The 24,043-nt window shown below is 35.1% G+C and overlaps 2 protein-coding genes across 2 annotated transcripts in view; one reads left to right on the top strand and one right to left on the bottom strand.

The window, feature by feature from the left end:
• The first annotated feature begins 2,968 nt into the window (after positions 1 to 2,968).
• Positions 2,969 to 11,706, top strand: LOC117335795 (serine/threonine-protein phosphatase 6 regulatory ankyrin repeat subunit C-like). Its single transcript, XM_033895985.1, has 9 exons — positions 2,969 to 3,063; positions 3,400 to 3,582; positions 4,212 to 4,285; positions 5,381 to 5,485; positions 5,868 to 5,919; positions 6,231 to 6,347; positions 7,257 to 7,355; positions 9,354 to 9,416; positions 9,602 to 11,706. Exons 1-9 carry the CDS (start codon positions 2,997 to 2,999, stop codon positions 9,772 to 9,774), a joined length of 933 nt encoding a protein of 310 aa, XP_033751876.1. The 5' UTR covers positions 2,969 to 2,996; the 3' UTR covers positions 9,775 to 11,706.
• Positions 10,374 to 24,043, bottom strand: part of LOC117335794 (importin-7-like) — a 26,680-nt gene continuing 13,010 nt past the window's right edge. Inside the window, exons 12-27 of the mRNA XM_033895984.1 lie at positions 23,695 to 23,784; positions 23,299 to 23,464; positions 22,824 to 22,865; positions 22,399 to 22,517; positions 21,956 to 22,078; positions 21,555 to 21,621; positions 20,766 to 20,891; positions 20,232 to 20,329; positions 19,641 to 19,733; positions 18,654 to 18,874; positions 18,289 to 18,434; positions 17,841 to 17,912; positions 17,506 to 17,579; positions 16,827 to 16,965; positions 14,999 to 15,115; positions 10,374 to 14,800 (exon numbers count right to left, since the gene is read on the bottom strand). Coding sequence (XP_033751875.1) covers positions 14,718 to 14,800; positions 14,999 to 15,115; positions 16,827 to 16,965; positions 17,506 to 17,579; positions 17,841 to 17,912; positions 18,289 to 18,434; positions 18,654 to 18,874; positions 19,641 to 19,733; positions 20,232 to 20,329; positions 20,766 to 20,891; positions 21,555 to 21,621; positions 21,956 to 22,078; positions 22,399 to 22,517; positions 22,824 to 22,865; positions 23,299 to 23,464; positions 23,695 to 23,784 — 1,776 coding nt within the window. The 3' untranslated portion in view covers positions 10,374 to 14,717. The remainder of the gene's footprint in view (positions 14,801 to 14,998; positions 15,116 to 16,826; positions 16,966 to 17,505; positions 17,580 to 17,840; positions 17,913 to 18,288; positions 18,435 to 18,653; positions 18,875 to 19,640; positions 19,734 to 20,231; positions 20,330 to 20,765; positions 20,892 to 21,554; positions 21,622 to 21,955; positions 22,079 to 22,398; positions 22,518 to 22,823; positions 22,866 to 23,298; positions 23,465 to 23,694; positions 23,785 to 24,043) is intronic.

Genomic DNA, 24,043 nt, shown 5'->3' with positions numbered 1-24,043 from the left:
ACCCAGTCCAGTCCCGCTACACAACAGTGCAGATATTTGTTCAATGTTGGACAATCATACCATTATATCAATCAACCAGTTATATATACATATCTTTCTACAGGAGAACACTTTGCATTGTATAACCTTAAATAATAGCAGAATGCAATACATTTACTTAAATCATGTAATCCATATTATTGATAATTATCATAGTGTATACGTAGTATCGTTCATTCCATTAACTACTCTATTTTCAATTCAGAACAACAAATAGAAATTCTTCATACATATTCTTGTTTTAAGTCCAAGAATAGAATTGACATGAACAATGACATATATACTAAGCATATATAATATGCATATATCATAAATGCATAATAAAGTAATACAATATACAATATATACAATACACTTCATTGGTCATGAATACACGTGCATGCACAATATACTAGTCACCATAGAAACGGCAAATAATGCCACTGTTTGCTTCAATTAAATATATTCATATACAATTTTACACACTGTATCATATTAGCTTAATAAGGACAACTGATAAAGTAGCTAGGAAGTACAGTGATATTTACTTTCTCAAGTTCTCGACCATTCGACATGTCTTTAGACTTGTATATGATTAAAATGAAAGTAAATTCTGATGTGATTGTATCAACGTATCTCAAGGCAAAATTATATACATGCATAATTACTTCGGCGCTTGAAACACAAAGGTATATATTTTCCTAATTTATTTAATTCTCCAATAGTTCGGGTTATTTAACAGAAGAATCAACTTAAAAAACACTGGGACGTCTGTAATAATATGACTGGATATACTTTTGCCTTTAATCAGTGTAACAGTTGCACCTCAGAAGAAAATGAAATCCATCTTCAGTGTCATTAGAATTACATACTTCACATAACCTATGATCTCTCTGACGGTTTCATACCTTCTTTGTTCAATATTTAAATCATGCGAGCTTATATAATTAGTCGAAGACGCACTATATATATATATTCTTTTTGCAAAAACTATTATAGTAGCTTTGGTTAAATAAAATTGTAGGGTAAAAGTATCTATAAGATAAAGATGTCTTTGGAATTTGTCATACTGGTACCAATCGGAAGTCTCCGGTGATTAATTTTAACGCGGTGATATTGTGATATTTGAGGGCGCAGGACTTACGTCCCCTTAACTAGCGAGGGTAAATTATACATGCATGGTTACTACTGCCAATGTTATACCAAATTACCATTGATATTGGACAATTGATTATTGAACATTTAAAAAGGGTGTGGATATTACAGGAATAAAACTTCTCATGAATTTCAATGTTGACAAAAAATGCATCGTGTTCTATTAAAAAGATAATTAGCTATATTGGTTTATTGCTCATAATTGGTTTAATATTTTATATCAAAACACATTACATTTGAAATGAAAATACATTTTCTATCATACTTGATTGCTTCTAGAACTTTTTGGTTTTTGATGTATTCGTTATTTTTATTTTATTAAATTTGTGAAGTAAATGAGGTTGATTGTGTTATTTTTTATAAGGGAAAAATACAGGTTAATTTAAAAGATTACCGTATTAGGGTCCAATAAGAGATACGGATGATATACTGGGGGGTTGAGTATCGCGATTCATCCTGTCAAAATATCTTCATTGCCTATAGGAAACGAAGTTTAACAGATTTTTGTTTTATTCGACAATATCATTTATCATTCATACGCCTGTCCCTAAATTTAGTTTCCGACTGATATCTTATAGGACTCACTCAACTAAATTTCAGCCAATCAGCTGGTGTTTCTCCTGAACCAAGTCCCTGAGGAAAATGTGTTTCTTAGGTTCCTGAGTAAATAACATATGAAATGGGTACTTTCTATACACGAGAATAAAGAGTAGGGTCTTGAGATTTGGAAAATCAAAGATATACACTCCTACTGAAAATAGATTGACGTTGGATTCGAGGTGTAAAAAGGCGGGAATTCCCCAGGTGGGGGGTGCCCCAGTGTACTGTAAATGTCAGGGTTACTGATTTTCGAGTACCCGTGTGCTCTTATGTATGCCATTAAACCTATACAATAACAACATTTATCCGATAGAAAAAACTTCAACCCTTAATTTGATATAAATTTCACATCATTTGAACTTCAAACGAGCGAATGAATGGATGGGGTCACTAGTAATAACATATAGTAAATTATTTAGTTGTGCGAGTCCTTAATACTAGTAACTAATTTGAACAATCCTCATCAACGGACTAAAAAATGTACAATACCTACAGTACACAATTCAATGTAATATAATACGGCGTTTTGAGTAATTTCCATATACACAGTTGCCTGCCTTTTGTCTTGCTGTAAATATCGAATGTTTTTGTCTTACTGTATCTTGATATTAGATAGTGAACAGTTAAGAATATTTATTTGATAACGCTACGATTTTTAACGCTAAAACCATAGGGGTTTTATCAAGGTTAATAGCCTAACAATTGTTACTTCTTTTGATAGATGAGCATGAAACGCGCTCCTTTTGATAGATGAGCATGAAACGCGCTCGCCCCCCCCCCCCCCCCCCCCCCCCCCGGTGTTTTGTAAAATTACTTAACTTCTGTGATATATTTTTGTATACTAGAATCTAATCCAACTTCTTTCTCCTTCTTAAATATGTCCAAAAACATTCGCATTTAACCTTATACAGTTGTTACGGCAGTAGCCGGATCATAGGCTATCACTCGAAAAACTGTGAAAGTGTTGTTAGAGGGGAGACAACTCCTTATTTACTTATTTTTGACATACACATGTATACATGTACACGAGTATATTCTTTGTAAACGGAATTACTTTGATACTATATTATAGATATTCACATAAAGGTAAATATAGAATGTTTTTAATTTTCTAATAGCTTGGAATGTTTAATCAATGTATATTTTGTAGCGTTATGAACGGCCGTTTTAGATGTGATGTAAGCGACAATAATAACGTATCGTCTGCATCAGAGAAAAGAAACATGGGTTTGGTTTCTTCATCTGTGGATGGATGCTGGGGTTATTTATTGGAATCTTGGACAAAAAATGGTAAAATTCTTGTTTTTTTTCCTGGGTGATATGTGAATTCAAGATCCATTAAGAGCGAAGTTTTAGCCGCGGGATATTTAATTATGAAGTATTGCTGCTTGAAATATAATCCGAAGGGTTCTGAGTGGTGTTTTAAAATACGTAGTAAGATCGTCAGAAAATTCGGGAATTTTACGTTAAGGCAAAAGACGAAACTGGCACATGCTTTTCCGCTACAACAGTAGCAAGTTGAGAGTATAACCAGAACTCACCAGCCCAATCTATAAATATTATATGGCTTTACAGAAAAGAAAGATATTACCATTCAATTTCAATCAAACACTTATTACATTTCAGCAACTAGTAACTGGATGTATCCGCAGCTGCAAATGGTATGCCTTAATATTTGGGATACGATTTTGGCTATAACTGATGTACTGTGGAGTTTTGTCTGCAAGCAATCCTGGCAAATTCAACTGTGTGTCCTTTTTATGGGCTTTATTTCTATAGTGTTGCTATTGCTGAGATATTCAAGAAAAGGTAAAGAAAAAAATGACCTTGCTCACTTTGCTGGTTGAAACAAGCATACACAATTTGAATGTGTATTAGTTTTTAAACAGGTATCTCACACTCTGTCTTAAATTAGTAGAAATGGGTAAATCTAATTAAAATGGAATATATACTTATTTAAAAAAAATGATTTGTGGTCTTATGGTAATGTAGAATCTGATTTTTATGATAAATTAATCATCAGTTTACAGTATGAATTCATTATACATTTTGTATATATGCAACATTAAATGCTTATTAATTATGCCTGAATAATGAAATGCAAATTGCATAATTTGTTTCCATGCCCTGGTGTCTTATATGTGGATTAACTTTAATGCATGCAATTTCATTTTTTTCAACAATAATACAAATTTTTACCAATGAAATGTTAACTTTAATTTATTCTGAAAACAGAAAAAAATCACAGGAAAGCAACAACTAGTTTAGAACTTCATAATCATTAATTTGTAACATCACTGTATTGTTCCATGTGAATGCCTGAATGGGTGATATTATTGTCACACAATATAAAACAGTAAATCATGTAATGCCATCTTGCACTGTGTAATGTATATATGATTATAATATGAATATAAAAATACAAAATGTAATTTAAGGGGAAAGCACCAGAAGTTCTGCAGAGAGCAAAATTCCAGATGTCTCCAGTTGGAGTGTTTTTGATCTTGCCAAGTTAAGTTTTCATTACTTATCAGCCCACCATCATCAGATTGCTATTTCTGAGAAAGTAATTCATGGATCTTTCTTGAACTTACCCCATAAGTAGATTCCTGTTGTACTTTAAGTTGGAGCTGACACCTGTAGTCCTTATTTCTCTATATGGATTTTTCTGATATCATTTGAAGGTTACCCTTTTCAAATGATTAAGATGAAGAAGAGAATAGAACAAACATCTGCACAGATCCAATAAAAGTCATTCAATGGTCGGTGCCAAGATCCTTCTGGGATCTTTTGTTGATGTGAACAAATTAAGTTCATGTATTGAGATAGTTCAATATTCACAAAGCCATTTATCTATACAAAGTGAATGACATTATGCTTTTTTGTTTAATAATTTCTGCACAGTTTTTTGTTATTAAGAGATTTTTCTTGAAGGTAAATTATCTAAAATATTAGGGTAAATTCCGTGGAGATTTCACTTCAAGCGTCAGCCCTTGCTTACATAGCTTTCAAAATGAAATGGGTACTAAACATCTGTAAACTAGTGTATATGAGTCTCAAATAATAATCAGTTTGAGAACTATTGAATATTCTATCATCGAATTGAGATAATTAGTATTTTCTTTGTGAAATAAGCAAGAGGGAGAAAAAAGATTGGCATGTGATCTTAGCCTTGACATTTGACCTGGTGACCTTGACAACCATTTTATCTTTGACTGTTGTGACCTATGATTCTCACAACCAAAATAGCATGACAGGTTATATTCATAGCCACTACGACCTTGAACTTTGGTTAAGATGTCTGTAGAATTAGCTTATCAGAGATGCTTAATTCATTTCTGACAGAACATTCTCTGGATCTTGACGTAAGCTTGGTATAATGATGACAAGCTTTGAAGTTCACCAATGGATGAACAGACAATTCTGTATTCATTCTTATAAATTTGATGATCTTTTTATCATAATGCTATTCTTTAAACCTGGATGAAAGTAATTTGTCACATTTTCCCCTTGACCCCTGTTTAAAAATGTAATACATTCTAATATATTGATAGTAAAATTATTTTTATGTATTACCAATAAGTTGATGATTAATGTCTTGTTTTAGACTGCCTACCAGCCGGGCCACACTGAAGCTATTACAATGTTGGTGGATCAGTTTGGATATGATGTCAATTACATTATTCCTTCCACAGGTCTCTCTCTATTCTTGGTAGGTAACACACAAACACCATGTAAATAAGTCTGCGTTCACAAATAAGCCCCTTCTTCATTTTTTGCAGATTCATCAATTTTAAAAAGAGCTCTCCCAAAACTTTATTGCTTAACTTTTACACTAGGGATGGGCTTATTTAAGAGTAAATATGGTAATATCACAAAACAATGTGGGTGCATCTTCTTGTTTGAAAAAAACAGTTAATTATATCTTTGCTCTTTAACAATGGAGTCTTTAAGTTTTGTAACAGCTGGTTGTTCAAGGTTCTTAGATATTCATAATTGAAGTACATGGAAAAGTAAAGATAATTAAGGAAAGTAGGTGTTGTAAGAGAATTCTGAAAGAAAAATTTAAATTAATTTCATTACCCTTTAAACAGTGTACCTGCCTTAGTGGAGAGAGAGCTGCCATTCAATACATGTTAAAAAAAGGTGAGTTAATGACACTTAAATAAATTGGTGTTCAACAGTGTTGCAATCAAATTAAAATTCTGGTACACTTGTAAATCTGCTCCTCTGTGATACTCTCCAATGTCATCAGTAGTGTTTAAATTAAGGTCAGATTCATTGTCCATGGGTAGACAGTTCAGCACAATTCAAAGAATATTGGAGGGCTTCCTCTCCCCAGGAGAGGTTAGGTCCTATTGTTTGTTAGTTTTGATCAAAAAAAAAGAAAAAAATATGTTTTTTAATTATTTTGCAGCATTGACTGTAATGTTGATTTAACTGTTTTTATCCATCAGGTGCAGATATCAATTCAACCAGTCAAGATGGAGATACTCCACTGTATCTAGCTACATTTGGAATTCTCAACTCTGTAACACCTGAAGTAGCAGTCCTTACAGACCTCATGGAAGCAGGTAGTGTTTTCTGACTGGAATGGACACTTAGCTGGTGTAGATACATTGTATCTAAAAATAATTGGATAATGTGTTGGTATAGCTACTACACACAGAGATTTCTCACCAAGATTTCAGACACGTAGTGACAATGATTTAAGGCATCGCAAGTGCTACAACAGAACGAATATTCATACCCTGCCTGTGACACTATGCTCTGATGACGTCCATCTGTATGAAATTGTCCATATGTCATCCAGAGCTATGTTATTGTAGCTAGTGGTACCATTTCCCTCGCAGGCTGAAATATCCTGAATATATATATTTATAAAAGTTATATAGAAAATAATTGAAAACTTTTCTTTACATGCCTGTTCAACAGGTCACTTATAAGTTGGCAGTTTACATACGGGGCTTGCCATACAGTGTAATCCATTTAATGTGTCCAAGGGATATACACAATTTTCTTTCTAGTTTTACGGTAACTTAGGTAAAGTTTTTTTTAATTGATTTGCAATTCGTATAAGGATAATCTCCCTTCAAACATCTTGCCGCTTTCTAGAAACCTCTTTTTTTGACAAGGTGATCTTATGTCTCAATAAAATATACAGTAGTGTTGTTCTGATCATTGATTGTAATCTTTTCATTTACAGTATACTGACCCACATGAAATGAAACTAAGTTAAAAGTGTAATTATGTACAGTGTTTAGCATGTCAGGTCACCTTGCAAAACACTGCAGTTTGGATTTGCTGGCTATAGCGATTACTAATGGACAGTTGATCATGACTGAATCATCAGTTATGAGATGATAATGGATTCCCTTTACTTGTTCTAAGCTGTCAGATCCTTATTTCTTACAGCTCCTGTCATATAATACACAATTTGATAAATTATTATGACTCAACTTTTAAGTTATTAATTTCTACAGGTTGCGATGTTAACAAGGCAAATTTCAGAGGCTACACCCCCTTGCACAGAGCTGCCAGTAAAGGAAGTGTTCCAGTCATCAAATGTCTTCTCACCTATGGTAAGATTAATTTTTCTCATCAAGGCGGTTTTGGGGTCACACCCTCAGTTTACCCCTTCTCAAAAGCCATTCCTTATGTCCCCCTTGGGCCCCACATCTCTGCATCATATGGAGGTCAAATCCAATTTTCTCAGTTGACCTATTGCAATGGCCTTTTGTCCGGCATCGTGTGTCCGTCCATTGTAAACAATTTACATTTTCAACTTCTTCTCCAAAAGTGCTGAACTGAATTCGATCAAATTTGGCAGGAAGCTTCCATGGCTAAAGGTCAAATAAAATTGTGAATTATATGGTCCCCACCCTCAAGGGGCCTGAGGGGCAGGGCCAAAAAGGGTCAAATTTACTAAAACTTAAAAATTTTCTTCTCTACTCTCAGAAATGTTGGAATCAAACACTCTTCATAGATGAAATTAAGGATGTTAAGGTGCTTTACCAAAATTGTGAATTTCAGCACCCTGGGGTCTCACGTTTGCTCCTGGGGAGGGAGTAAACTTAATTATAGTTCATATAGAGAAATCACAATTTTGACTATGATTTGTTGGATTTCTATTGGAATTCATTCTAACTTGGTTAACATTATAAGCATGGGATGACAATTTGATGGTATGCACATGTTGGCCCTGACTGACCCCAGGGGCTGATAGGCGGGGCTAAAAAGGGTCAAATTAACTGAAATTTCAAAAATCTTCTCTATTCTCAGATATAGTGTAATCAAACACTCATCATAGATGGAAGGGTCAAGGTGCTTACCCAAATTGTGAATTTCATGACCCTGGAGTCTCATGTTTGGCCCTGGGAGGGGGTAAACTTAACTATAGTTTATATAAGGAAATCCCAATTTTGATTATTATTTGTGGATTTATATTGGAATTCATTCTAACTTGGTTAGCATTATAAGCATGGGATGACAGCTTGATGGTAAGCACATGTTTGCCCCGACTGACCCCAGGGGCTGATAGGCGGGGCTAAAAAGTGTCAAATTGACAGAAATTTCAAAAATCGTCTTCTCTGTACACTCAGATATGGTGGAATCAAACACTCTTCATAGATGGAAGGGTCTTAAGGTGCTTTACCAAAATTGTGAATTTCATGACCCTTGGGTCTCACGTTTCCCCTGGGGAAGGGGTAAACTTTACTATAGTTTATATTGGGAAATCACATTTTTGACTATTATTTGTTGGATTTGTATTGGAACTCATTCTAATTTGGTTAACATGATCAGCTTGGGATGACAGTTTGATGGTATGCACATGTTAGCCCTGACTGACCCCCAGGGGCTGATGGGCGGGCCAAAAAGGGTCAATTAAATTAACTTAAATTCTTCAAAACTCAGGTGACCGTTAAGGCCCATGGGCCTCTTATTATACTAAATTGGTTCCCCTTCACCCATGAATGCTAAAGACCTGAAATTAATGCTTTAGTTTATGAATTGTCCAGAAAAGGGTTTACCTCATTTGTTAGCAAAGGGGCAAAATCCATATGCATTGTCAGGGGTTAGTCATGTATGGAACTTCATGAAAATTGAGTTTCTGACATGTCAGAATGGAAACAGATGAATAGGCAGCGATTTTACTACAACCCCAAAGCAATTCCAGAATATTTTATTGGTAATATTAATGAAGATCTTAGCACAAAGCATATTGGACAACAGGCATATCCTCATCTTTGCTAGTCAAAGACTCGCAACAAATATGTAATACAAAGTCATAAGGCCTTGGCTAGAGATGATGGCATTTCCCATACCAGTCCTCTATCTTCAGATTTCTTTCAGGGGGCTGGGGTTGTTGGGTATAAAACAGCAGCTATAGGTATCACTCTTGAGTGAGATAGAGAAATTCTTACCCATGATTTTGTTGAAAATCTCAAATTGTGTTCTATTAAGGAAAATCCCATCCACTGTTTCCTAAAACCCTGAAATTTTCCTATGGTGATAATGTCCAAGAATTATCACTTACCTGAAACAGTTACTTTTTTAAGTGGCATTTTAACCAATTTCAGGTGCTGACCCCTACCAGGCTAGCAAGGCTGGGATTCTCCCCATCGGCAATGCCATCAATGCTGGTAAGTACATGTATATAAAAAATGTACCCAATGGATATCTGGAAAAGTGATTAGAATGATTCCATGAGTTTAAATTCGTTTTAATTTCAAATTCGGCTTATTGAATTTTTCATTGTAGATTAGTTAAATATCACAAAATATATTGCAATGACATGATGACCAGACAGTTGTCCTGATTCTTTCAGGTAACTTGAAGGCTGCAGAATTTCTCAAAATCCACATTGATAATCCTCATGTATGGGAAGTAGTGGATCCCCATACACCTCCGAGGATACAGCTTGGCCTACAGAGCCCACGACGTAAGCACTTGATCGAGTCCTCTAGGCCAAACAAATCTCTCTCAATCCTCAATACTTGACCCTATATCCACCACATATATCTTGTACATCTTAAGGTAGCACCATCTTCCAGAGTACTTCTCAGTTAAGTAATTGTGCCTTTACTATATGATTTTTGTGGGGAAAAAGAGCTAAAGTTAAAGTTATAGTTAAGCATGTACAACCTAGAACAATATATTGAGTCAGTGAGGAAGACTTAACACCAGTCAGTTGTAATGTAATTGTTGGAACAATATACATTGTATTGGGGGGACAGTCGAGTCGGTGAACAAGGCTGAAGACCAGTCAGTTATTGTAACAATATATTGGGGGACAGTCGAGTCGGTGAACAAGGCCTAAGACCAGTCAGAACAATAAACATTATATGTAATGTATTGGGGACAGTCGAGACAGCTGTTGGAAGAATTTATTGGGGGACAGTTGAGTCAGTCATCGGAACAATATATTGGGGGACAGAGTCAGTGCTGGAACAATATAGTGGGGGACATTTGAATCGGTTATTGTAACAATGTAATTAGGGGGACAGTCGAGTTGGTGAAAAAGACTCGACAATGGTCAGTTTTTGGAACACTATATTGGATGGATAGTTGAGCCAGTGAACAAGACAAAGACCAGTTCGTTGTTTTTACAGGGATGTTTTATTGTAATGTACAATGGAACAAGCTTATCATTAGGTTATCAACATCTCTGTAACCCAACATCAATACAAACAATTCATAATTTGCAGCAGGTTTTCATTTAAACGCCATTTCAAAATCAAATTGACATGCAATAAATTTACTTTGCTATTAGGCTTTTCCCAATAAATCCAATTATTTATCAGGCTTTTGCACCTATCCCATTTACATTTATTAAACGAACAAAGATATGTTCACGTTTCAATCTTTAAGCCAGTAACATAAATAATGTGAACTTGTTTCATTGTTCATTTTTGTGTATATATGTACATTTTCAAATTTCTGTATCTAAAAATAATAGATGTGGAAGTTATCTACATCAGTGACACATAATAGTTATCATGTTATGTAGTTATGCACACGTAGCCAAACTAATTCACACAATTAATAGTAATTAAAATGCATTGCAAATCCTTTGGGAAAATCAGGGGAAAATCAAGTTATGAAAACTACCGTTTGTGATTTTGATGATTGTAGTTTGTCTGTATTCATGCACTTGTACAAAGTTTCAATCGGTAAAGTGATTTCTGAATTTGTAGTGAATATGTAAAGTGATTTCTATAGAATCTAGATTTGGTACAGGAAGCATTTGGTCCAAGACTCTGGACAAGCCAAACCACTTTTTATGTTATATGTTATTTGTTGTAATATTACATAATAGTGCCATACTTGATGTGATGAGACCTGTCACAAGGAATTTGTATTAGTATTTAAGAACTTGAATTTAAATATGCGAGATATCTTAGCCTTTCCACACTTTTGAGTATTCACTATTCTACATTATATATTGAATAGTACAAGTATACATGAGCCAAATCAATAAATTGTGATATTTATTAAATTTCATTTTGTTCTGTTTTTAATATACATTTGAGCTGTTAAAAATTCCATCTCATACATTTTGAACAGGGTTCTTGTATAAATAACCTGTAATACATTCTGGTTCATGTACTTTCACTTCAGAATATTTACTTGGGCAGATCTTTAAGGGAATTGGGCAACTGGCATATACTAGCTAACAGCTAACTGGGCTTCTATACTGAACCTAAATCATACAATACATATCCTCCAAAATGAGACTGTATTTACCAAAATCAACATTTAGAAACACTATAAAGGGTTATTACATATTTTCCAATTGCTGTGACTTTGAAATTGATTTTCCCCCCCCGTTTTGCTGAAACTGCTGCTTTAGGTTGTACATTGAATACAACTTTCCAAGCCATAATCTCATGAAAAAAAAAAAAGTTTGTGGCACCATCCATCCCATTTGATCACAAAGAGAATGTTTACAATAACACGTTGCCCTGAAACATCTGTAGAACGGAAACACATTATTTATAACTAGTAACAAAACAAAATTACACCAACAAGAAATCAATTTAACAACTTTAAGGTACATGTACCGGCCACATAACATACCAGTGTAAATATACTAACTAGTTCACTTATTTCAAGTTCATCGAGTGCACCTATTAAAACATGTTTTTTTATAATTAGCAAGAAAGATGTTCATGTGTAATGCGAAAAGAAAATGCTACAATAATCAGCCATTAAACAATGAACATTTTGGTTGGTCGGGTGGCACAGTGGTAACACACTTGACTTTCACCTTGGCGGCCAGGGTTCAATTCCCTAATCGCACGTGAAAAGGTATGGGGTTACCTGCCTGACCATGTGGGTTTTCCCTGGGTGCCCTGGTTTCCTCCCACAGTAAGACCCATCGCGCACTTCCATCTGGGCCAACAAGCGTGATTGATATGAGTTGATATAAATAAAGTTTACAATGAAAATTTCAAGCTAAATGGAACTGCACACAGCAATACCACTTTCAAATTTTCTTAAGATAATAAAATCACCTCCGTAAAAATTGAATGTAAACCTGGTGTTTTCATTTATGTAAAAAGTGTATTTCAATTGTCTCAAAATTTCCATCTACATCATAAATCCCGACTTCTGATGAAACCTATGAATATCATGTACTATAAGTCCGGATACATATGGCACACCTTTTGATCGATAGATCATACAAATCCTATATCTCGCATTATTTTTGGTTAATTTTAAGGTAAAAATTTTCTGCATTTCTAGTACAGTCAGGTAAAATGGAATTACACACTTAGCACTTTATCATATCAAAGAAGACACAAGAACATGGAAGATATATTACGGTATTGAAAATCAATGAAAAGTTATTTTCAAATACATGTACTTCCAAGGATCATCATGACATTGAAGAGCAACTAGGTAATAGAGCTGTAAGTTACCTGTATATTCCATGTTGTATATATTGTGCATGTTTGTTCTGTAAATGTGTGTGAAATGACACTGGTTACAATATGTGATGAAAAAATACATATGAACAATACAAAAAGACAGAAATGAAGAAGCCTTGCAAAAAGATGCAGGTATAATATCAACAACTTCTACAAGATTACACTGTACCAGCACCCTAACGTGGAATTTTCCATCCAACTAATACCATTATATTCAACAATTCTTAAAATTTTCTGACCTAAACAGAATTTCTATGTATTTGATTTTCTCTTCTGAAGAATTTTAAAATGCAATACTACTGAATTTACTCTGTTTGTTTGTTTGTTATCATACAAAGAGTTTTTTAATTACTTTAACTATTCAGCAAACATACTGTAAACATATAATTGTCATTGAAAATACTATTGCTTCATCAAACATCCATTATTCTAGGAGTCTTTAAAAAAAAAAGTCAATACATTTCACACATGAGAATGTATTATTCCTGTGCTATATGCTTGAACCTAATATTTATCATATTTTTAACATTACTTTCATATTAACAGTAAGGGTGATATATTAATGTAGATGGAAAACTCCTGAAAAGGAATCCGGTATATACAATGTAGTGGTGAATTTACACTGAATCAGAAATTTTTGTGGACATAGATTTGAAATAAATGACTTAGGGGGGAAAAAAATCTGAGGAAAATAAAAAGGGATTTCATTTCTTGGATATCTCACATCTACTGAAGTAATAACAAAGTGACGTTCCTCACAAAAATTTCTGATGATGGCATATAAGCAAGAAGTTACTGGGTATAATTCCAAACCCTACACGAACCAACACTTAATAAGAAAACTTAAACCTTATCCCATGATTGAATAGTAAGTTTGTGAGCATGGAAAACATATAAACATGATTTCATTAAATATGTGCACATGCTAATAATCTATTATTTTTTTTACTATACAAATACACCATTTAACGAGGGAATGGACCTTGGTATATATAGACAAGTCAGAATGACATCATCACCGACATCAAATCTGTATGGAATACTACCAAACATGTTGGTGACACTCAGTTAATATTTGGTATTGTTTATGATGCAAGAGTGTGAAAGACAGCTATCTCTTACAACTACACAAGAGTCTGTTATTAAGTTAATAGACATCTAAATAGGTTCAGTCCTATATGGTTTTCAGTGATACACCCAGGATCTACTTAGGACCTGTCTGATGGTTTTTGTGGTTGGTTATGGAAAAATCCTTTGCTTTCCAAAGAGGAAAACATGGACAAGGTATACATGATCATAAATCACATTGAAAATTTGCACCATTATCGAAAAATACCATTTGCCCAATTTCCTGTAGGTAGAGTCAAAACCCACTCATTCATGTAGTCTTGATAGAATATCAATGCCAAGTTGTTAAAATATTATTCTAAATGAAAAAAAAAACCACTGGCATGCATTACCACATGCATTTGCTTTGTCAAAATAGGGGTGTATTGCAGGGCTAAAAAACAAGCAGAACTGCGAAGAGTTGCCTTGATGACCGAACTGACTTTTCACTGCCATACCATGTCTTTGTTTGGCTATCTCTCATCAGATCACCAATGCAGTGACTTCTATATGTAGCTTCACACATAAATTAACGCGTTAATTATCACAAGTGATTTGACAAAGCATGTCTGAGATTTCTTCTAGCTCTCCACGATGTCTGATATCGGCCTCTACAGCGATCAAACATTCCTACACACCTCGTGAAAAATTATCTTTGGTGCACCGAAGAGCTCTTCTTGAACCAAAACAAAGGTGATCTGCATCGTGTAGTGTTTGCTCTAAGACTTTGTAATCCAAGTCGTTTTACACCAAGAATCTGCCTGACTGAGATGCGGCTGTGAGCGAGGACCATGTGAGGGGGAGGGGTCACTAAGGAGGTGGCCAGTTGCACCCTCTGGCCATCTTCATGTCTTGTTACATGTGGGTTTATTATGACACTTATACACAAAGTTATCACTAGTGTTAATTTGTGCCAAATTCAAAGTTCTGTGGAACTGCCATATTTTGAAATATATATCCTCCTCGTTCCTCTATTTTCTTGGATTCTGAAAATTTAAAAGAGAGTGTTTAATTTTCATGTGTAACAGGAGTACCACAGTGCAGAATAATATATAAGCTGTACTGTACCAAAATGATATAAATACTTGTATAAAATGCATGACTATGGAAATGCAACAAGAAATGTTTGATCAATATTTGGAACCATCACTTTAGACAAAATGCAGTGTATTTGCTATACTGACCTGCTGCAGCACGGCGTTGTTCAGCGAGCTTGAAAACATCCTCCACCTCTTTACTCTGCGCCTCTGTCAGCTGTCCAGTGAGCACATTGTACCATTCTGGGTCACTTGTTTGTATAGCTAAAGTGTAAAGACAGAAATTGTCAAAAATCGTCAAACATAAATTTTAATTGATCATAGGCAGCTATCACACCATACCTTCTTATATAAATAAATAACAAAATGTCGCCTAAAGTCACTTTTATTTACATCCAACAGCACGACAGAATCAAACTCCGAATTGTGCAGATAAATATGTAAATGGTTAATATGTACTCCATGTTGTTGATTCTTTTATTTACCTCTATTGTTGAAGTTGGCATGTTTCAAGATTTAACTCCTTTAAATGAATTTAATTTTAATCACTCATTAACACAAGATTGTTGCATATAAAAATATATCACTTTCATTTTCGGCTATGAATACATCCACATACTTTGGAAATGTCCCAATAAGTGTTTTAATTTGGAAATGAAGAATTTTCAAGATGCACTCATACTTTTTTCAAATCATTCATGAATATTTCTATTAAAGATTCCATACATCCACAGACTTTTAACTAGTATGAATATTCCCAACTCATTGAGATGCAGTATTATATTACACAGTATTAATTACGGTATCTTCATATGATGTATTTGTATTTCAAACAAATTTGGAGCTGCATTACAATTTTTTTTTTGCTTTAAATAATCTGTGTGGGAGGAACTTAAAAATTTGATGGGTGGAGAAAGTAAAGCCCCATTTTTTTGTATTCATTATTTAATATTTTATGGGTTATGGAAGGTAGGGTCTCTGTAAAAAATAACTACTCCCTCCAAACACTGATGAATTTAAAAGTCTTGGGGTAATGTTAATAATTGTGTGAAGTTTGATCAAGGAATTATGCCACAAGAGCGTTGACTGTTATTTCCAAAATTCATCATGGTGACCCTTAATCCAACAACCCTCAAACTCCAATTTGTCCGAGATTTTATGGTCCTTTATCATTTTGTGAAGAAGTCTGATCAAAATCCCGCAACAAATGAAGCGGTTATAGCACTGACAAACTTGGTTCATACATGCATCCAAACGGACTGAGGACCCCCCCCCCCCCCCCCCCCCACCAAGTTTCTCCTGAAGCGGACGAATTACAAATGCCTTGTGGTTAACAGCACTGATCAGAGCCAAAATCTTATCAAAAGATGTCACTGCATCCACAGCAAGAATCATAAAATCATCGCCAGCCAATGAGAAAACCCCAGAGGCATGACAAATAACTTAGGATCCTACACGGTGCTGTGTCGCCATGAATACAGTAAATATCCTCAAGGAATGGATTATGGTTGTATTCATCATCTCAGTGTCACATAACCAAAAAATAAACAAATTAACATGCTGGGTATTGCTAAAGCAATATATGTCTCCTACCAGTCCACGCAAAAAATAGTAAAAATTGACCTTGACCCCAAAACCCTGAAACTGAAATTTGATCTGTAGCCACTCATACATATCAATTTTTACCAACATACCTTGAAGCGTGAATGAGAAAAGTGTAGAAAACTGAGTGGACAGACTGCCAGATAGACGGGGAGAAAACCTGCAATCCCCCGGTTTCACCGGTAGGGGACTATCTAAAACTAATCACAGTGGACATGATCTACAAGTTACCTACCTCATTATCAGATATACAAGCTTTTACTAGGAGCGATTCATTTTCAGTTCCAAAATCCTAGCCATTTTCAAATTTTTAATTGACTTAATTGTCCCTTTAATTGATCATTGTTCATGTAGCAGCCCAGATATCACTTACTTTGAAGTATATTTTTAAACACCAGATATTCATCAACTGTGGAATTTTCATCATCTAGAGGTGTTTGATAACTCTCTAATGCCGTCTCCTCTGTTCCATCATCTGTGTACTCTGCATCACTGTCGTCATCCTTGTTGGCCTGAATAATAATTCCTCAAATTATTAAATGGCCTAGCGTGCCCATTAAAGCAAAAAATATGAATGATATAATGCTGGATAGTTTTTCCTCATGAAAAAAATTTCGTAAAAATAAAATAAAAAATAGCATGAGTGTTAAAATCTTATTGAGTGTAAAAAAAAACATATCTAATAATGAAATAAGATTTTTTCCCACCCTTCCCCAAAAAATAATCCCAACAATGCACCCGTGCAGAAGGGATCAAAAGTGACCTTTGACCCTTAAATAACCATGACCGATGACCACCATCTGGTGTAGAGCTTGATTTTATGATACTATGGTGTAAATATCTTGTGGGATGTGGGATTCTGAAATCAAGATATGTCATGGGTAACAACACTCTATGACCCATCCGTTCAACCCCCAATATCGGGTTTCTGCTTCCTGTGAAGAGAAAAATCACTATATGTCCACCATTCAATTGCCCAGTTACTGGAGAGGAGAGCTGATTAATTCATTAAACTTTTCTCATATCTTAGCAACTGGTCAAATCATACTTACAGCTGCAACCTCTAATTTTTCCATATACTGAGCACTTTCTTCATCAATCTCGTCCTCATCACTAGCAAGTTCCTCTGTAAACACAAGGTTATACAGGTAAACAACACAATTTTAACCTTTATATCAATATTAACCAGTAGTTTTCAGTTTGACATATCAAGGCATTGCATTGGAAGATTGGATATTTCTTTTAAAAGCATTGAAATCTACTACCTACAGTTCAGTTTGTCTACATAATTGATAACCTGCAGACAACTGCAGTAACTCCTGGATATGCAAGAAAATGGTAACGCTTGACATGATGACCACCAAAAGTGAGTGTATAGGCATATTACCACTGCCATCTGCTTCCTCTTCTTCCTCATCTTCTTCATCATCAGAATCGTCATTTTCCTCTTGAGCTTTACCTGAGAACCATTAAAAACAGTCTTTAAGAGTTTCTGTGAGAAATGTCCAAACAAATAAATCAACTATGCTTGACAAAATATATCAAAGGGTGAAATAAAAAGACGCAGGAAAAACATGTACTCCCTTCCTTTTTGTCAAAATGTATCATCAATAATTAAACTGCATGTACAGAGGCACAGATCTGCCAACAAATGTTTGATAAAATTCAGTATGTTTTGGCAGGAAAGCTTTCAACGATTAATTCTAGCACAGCCCATAAACTGCATGGTATACATGTGCCCTGTATGCTTTTCAACTGTAATAATACGGATAGTGTTGATTTCTGACCAAGCATATTGAGTTTCTGCTTGATAGCACTGTTTGCATAGTACATACTTGCGTAGGCCCGTTTCAAACCCTGAAACAGAACAAGAAGAGCTGGAATGATCTGTGATCCAACCTGGCTGACGTCGTTAGGGCGATTGGTCACCATGCTGACGAGTGCACACAAGCCCAGTGCACTGATCTTCCTGTCATGTAATCTGTATCACACAACAAAGATATCTTTTCAGTGCCATTTTTCGACGAAGAGTAATCATGATCGTTTTTTTTTTTTTACACAAAATGCAAAAATCATGATTAATTATGAATTTTCTTTACACAAAAACTCAAAAATCAGATGATTAATTATGAAGTCCACGGATGACTGGGCTAGCCAAGGGTTTTTCTATAGTTTCATCATGTCATACGAAGGCACTTACCCCAAGAAACAGTCGACATCGTGAAGCCATTGTTTTAAGAACTGTTGCATTATAGAACCAGTGATATTTTGTATCTGTAATTTGCCAAGTGTGTCCAGTAGCAGTGGCTGATTATAGTACATAGCTGCTATCACAACCTGTAAACACATTGTCCGTAACTCTGATGTCAACACCTCCCGCGTCAACCGCTGTAACGCTAATTCCACGAACAAGGGTAGCACCTGAAAGGATTGTACAAAACAGAACTCATTAGAACCTTTCAATTCCAATTGGGAGTTAGTAGAGCAAACAATTATTAAGCTGCATCATACAGCTGTTTCATTCTTCTCAGACTTGTCAGTAGATACCCAAGAGGCCAAAAGGAAAATGATAAATCAGGAAAGTGAAAAATCCTTCATGTATGTACTCAAATTGCATGGTTTCAAAAACTGGCTGCTTTCTCTTGGTCAAGTATATTCCGAATGGTCTGTTTGTATTTTAAGTATGAGGTTAGTCGTTCACCATGCATACTTTGTAAGTAGCATTTATAGCATTTCGTACAAAATTCAGTTTATTTAACATAAAACGAAAAACTTTCTTCAGAAGAGATCACAGACTCACAATGTGGGTTATTGTATTACTGTGCAACGCTGGTTCCTACCATGTTTGAACTGTGCGACACTGGTCACTACCATGTTTGAACTGTGCGACACTGGTCACTACCATGTTGAACTGTGCGACGCTGGTCGCTACCATGTTGAACTGTGCGACACTGGTCACTACCATGTTGAACTGTGCGACACTGGTCACTACCATGTTGAACTGTGCGATGCTGGTCGCTACCATGTTGAAGTGTGCGACACTGGTCACTACCATGTTGAACTGTGCGACACTGGTCACTACCATGTTGAACTGTGCGACACTGGTCACTACCATGTTGAACTGGGCGACGCTGGTCACTACCATGTTGAAGTATGTTATCAGTACATCAACATGATTGTCTCTTACCTGGTCTACTTGTCCAGGACATTGCAATAAAATGACCTCGAGGAGCTTAGCTGCATGACACTCGGCGTCCTCTCCTATATCAGCAGACATCACCTACAAATAAGCATTCCTGATATAAACAACATTCAGGATTCGCAGATTTTGATCATCAACCATATACCATAGCCAAGCTGTTCTATCTAATGTGATTACATATATGATAAGTGATAAGCAACAACCAATCACCATTTTGCTTCCAATTTGTGACAAATATGCAAATGATGCCTACTTGCTGTGGTCAGACCAAAGTAAACCTGGTGGTTGAGCCAATGTCAACTAGACATGCGCTTTGCATGTAAACAAAATGAGTAGTCAGATCATAGTCACTACGGTTTCTAACCGAGTTTGCCTTGAAATTAAATCACTGAGTAGGCAAAACTGTTCCTAAATCATTTTGCCTTACAATTCTTTTTATCATGCTGTCAGCATGAATCTCTGAACAAGTAGAACCTTAACCATTTTGCATTACAATTTTTTTGATTATGTGTTCAGCAAACTTAACTTGACATATTATTACACAAAATTTTGCTACACACAGTCAGGTATACTTACAGCTTTGCACATGTTGTATATGATCTGTAAGTTTTCTGGGTTGGACAGGAAGGCAGGGGTGTCCACTGTTATGTAGTTGTGTAGTGCCGGCATCATGTCTGTAGGGGAAAAAAAACGTTTCATTTTTTACAAAAAGATATTAATTCTTATTCTATGTACAGAAATCAGAACTGTCATCATAAAACCATAAAAGAATATTTATTATCTATACAATACATAGGAATATTACCTAACCAATCCTTCTAAATACATATCTCCTGATAACACATAAAACAGAAATATATGTATCCTGATAATTCCAATACATAAAGTTTACTTTACAAAAGATAAAGTTCTTGATTTAGGTTTTTCTGTATGTCAAATCTTTAACACTTTCCATCAGACACTAGACTTACTAATACCTCTAGACTATTAATGTAGTACTCGTTAAACATCATAAAAGAATACCTTAGACCACTAATGTGGTAAGCGTTATACATATACACAAATTATACACTTGACATACGACTGTTTTCTTCAGATATGACAACTCACCCGTAAAATAGTCTATGCCGTCCTTTTGGAACATTTCGTACAACATTCTAAAGACCTGCCATAAGTGGTGAGAAACCTGTGTGCTTGTGAGACTGTATATCAATGAGAGCACCTCTTCATAAAAATCTGGTGTACACAAAATACAAATATTTCAAAAACCCTTGACATGAATATGTAAGAAAATCAAGATGATTATAATTTCCTTTCTTAGGAATATCTGGTTTAGTTAAAAGCCAGGGTCATTTAAGGGCGTGCCAGGTTTTGGAGGTGGAGGAAAGCCTGAGTACTCGGGAACCTATGGTCAGTACCAGGCAATTGCTCCAAGTGGGTTTCTAACACATGACCAAGAGGTGGAGGGCTAGTGATATAAAGTGTCGGGACACCTTAACCACTCTGCCAACACGGCCTCTTCATAGGTATCTGTGCATTAATTTCACATGGAGGAGAGATAGATGGTAATAAATCAAAATCATATGAATTTTCTTTTTTATCTTGCGTGTTCTAAATAGTGTTTCAATCCATAATCAAACATTATAGCTGCCAAATTTGGAGAACTGAGTAAACTGTAATGAGAGATTTTTAAGATCAAGGGCTGTAAAGAGAAAACTCCCTCTATTCATAACCTCATTAAGGGCATCACCCTCTATTCATAACCTCATTACGGGCATCACAAGTTATTTAATATCACTTAAGAAACAATTCTAAGTAGAAGAGTATGTTGTGGATTGTGTCCACTTAATCAAATCGTAAAATTCTCCATCAATTTTAACTATCTTTAGAAAAACTTACCCATAATATTTTTCTGTAAAATTACACCTATCACAGTTAAAACAATTCCTTCCAGTTGGGTCATAATCTGAAAAGATACACCGCAACAACCTTTATTATCAGAAAATATAGAAATATTTTTCAGAAGCTAATCCAACTGAAGTATAAAAAGTTTACTGAATGTGTTCTGAAATTGAATCAATAAATCCTAATCATCTGATTTTTTTTCCTTTTCTTTATTTTTCCCTTCAAGCTAGCTTCAAGCTTAATTTTTTTTAATCAATAATGGTACTTTATTAGTAGAACAGGCATTTCCAAAAACGTTGAGATTCACTCTTGTATTTGCCAAACATTAAATCTGCAGTAAGATCTGTATTCTATTTTACATGGGTAACACCTGACCCAGGAAACATTAAACATACTTCTTTCTGGTCCTCCATCACAGTAAGAATGGTTTCCATAGTATTAAGGATACCTAGAGCAGCAATGGCCTTCTCTTCTGACCCCTCAATGTCTGCATCTATAACCTGGGCAAACGTCTGAGCCTGGAGACGCAAGAAATACATTCATATTATTTAACGTGGTGCAAGAGCAAAATAACTGCTACAACTGTTTCTGGTCTTGCCCTTGTGTCAAGTCTCGGCCTGCAGAAAATCTTAATGCTCTTCTATTGTACATAATTATATTCAGTCCAATGAATATTTTCTCAAAGTTTATTTCAGGTTTTATAGCCATTAGTCCATAGAAAATAATTTTCAGCTTTTTCCTGATCTATCTTCATAGAGAATTCATGTGACTAAATTTTTATGTATGGATACAAATCTATTTTATTTTACACAATTTCTTTCTTCAGTATCAAACTTACAAGATGTGTCATCATCTCCACGGCGATGGGAATGACATCATCAGTATATGTGCACACTAGTCTCTGCATCACACTTGTCAGTTCGTCACTTTCTGTCTCTCGTATTAACTTAAGGAGTTCTGTTGGGAAAGACAGGAGTCAGTCACATATCCATTATAACCTACATACAACTTCTAAATTGTTCAGATTGCAACTGAATCTTTGCAGTACATAAGATTTAGCTTTAACTGTACTAAACATGTGTGACAAAATAAAATCATAAAATATATGCTAGAAATAAACATGCTGAGCAAAAATAAAAAATAAAAAATATATCCAGGAGAAATCAGTTTTATAATATCAAATCAACATTTTACGATCATTTTGAAAAAACAAGTTTCCATCCAAATACCCAGTTTATCAAACAATTTCATATTTCAGCTTACCTAGTATCACTGGCTTGACATGTGGTTGTACATATTGTTTGGCTGCAAAACAAGACAAGAAACATTAGAAGTTATTTATAATGTTGTTGCTTCAAAGGAAATAAAGCCACGTTGGACATACCACAGACGTATTGAAAACAGATAAAGCCTATAATATCCCTCCCCACCATAGTAATGACTGGGAGGTTAAAGATGTCATTATCACTCAGTCTATGTCTTCTGGTTGTCTAACCTGGTCCTGGTTTCATCATGATTCTTAACCTAACGAAATTCCTTGACATATAAAATTTTGCCACAGGAAAACATCACAGAATTTGAGGAAAGCTCCTTAACTAAGATTTTTTTCTTAAATCCATTTATGCATTCCTATGTAAAATTGTAATTGAAGGGGTTTCCATAAGTTCAGGAATGTTGATGAAACCGGGCAAGATGTTCTATGAAATGAGTAATCATATATTGTAGGCAATAAACATACCCTTCTCTTGTTCTGTGATTAGCATCTGCATGGCTATGGCGGCTTCCACGCGTACTGGCAGTTCTTTGTCCGTACATAAACATTTCTGTGTCAGCTCAAGGGCTTGGAGAAGGTTAGCATCATTTCGAAATTTCAGTTCACAAAAATGTTTCAGCACCCAGCAACCCTGAAGAGAGAGATGTGCTTAACATCAGTTTTGAACAAATTTTTATTAGTCACAAATGTACCCTGTAATTCTACAGTTGATAACTAATGTAGTAGCCATGCTTTCACCAACTGTCTTTTGTAGATATACTGTAGAACATTCTCTTATATAGAAACTTTTACAGAAATACTTAATGAATGGAAAACATATATTCAATAATCTTTATTGTAAATAATATGTAACAAGCATACCCTGGCTCTTAGGAAACCGTGTTCACTTGTAAACTCTGGGAATACATGTGTTGTGAGCATCATCTCTGCCTGGTCTTTGTATATCTTCCTCTAGAAATATAAATTAAATAATTTTTGTCAGAGTGTATATATCTTATATATGTCATATATATGTAAATTGCGATCATCTAATAGACAAATTGTCACTAAAATCATGTCAAGGTATCAGGCTCACCATCACTGTGCCACTGAAACATTCTCTGTTAGAATGTGGATGTGGAGCAGTGGTATATGCTGCAGGTATTTCTGGCTAGGCAATTAGGTGCCGTAGATTGCATGTTCAAGGACTGGTCAGGGTACGAGACATAAA

Source organism: Pecten maximus, chromosome 10, assembly GCF_902652985.1.
Source record: "Pecten maximus chromosome 10, xPecMax1.1, whole genome shotgun sequence".
Taxonomy (NCBI): domain Eukaryota; kingdom Metazoa; phylum Mollusca; class Bivalvia; order Pectinida; family Pectinidae; genus Pecten; species Pecten maximus.
This window is presented reverse-complemented; position numbering and strand designations above follow the sequence as displayed.

Bases quoted from the DNA above. Each gene is read 5' to 3' on its own strand.
- LOC117335795 (XM_033895985.1), top strand. From the start codon at position 2,997: ATGGGTTTGGTTTCTTCATCTGTGGATGGATGCTGGGGTTATTTATTG. The intron at 3,583-4,211 runs GTAAAGAAAAAA...ATGTAATTTAAG, and splicing joins GCTGAGATATTCAAGAAAAG to GGGAAAGCACCAGAAGTTCT. The intron at 4,286-5,380 runs TTAAGTTTTCAT...GTCTTGTTTTAG, and splicing joins GTGTTTTTGATCTTGCCAAG to ACTGCCTACCAGCCGGGCCA.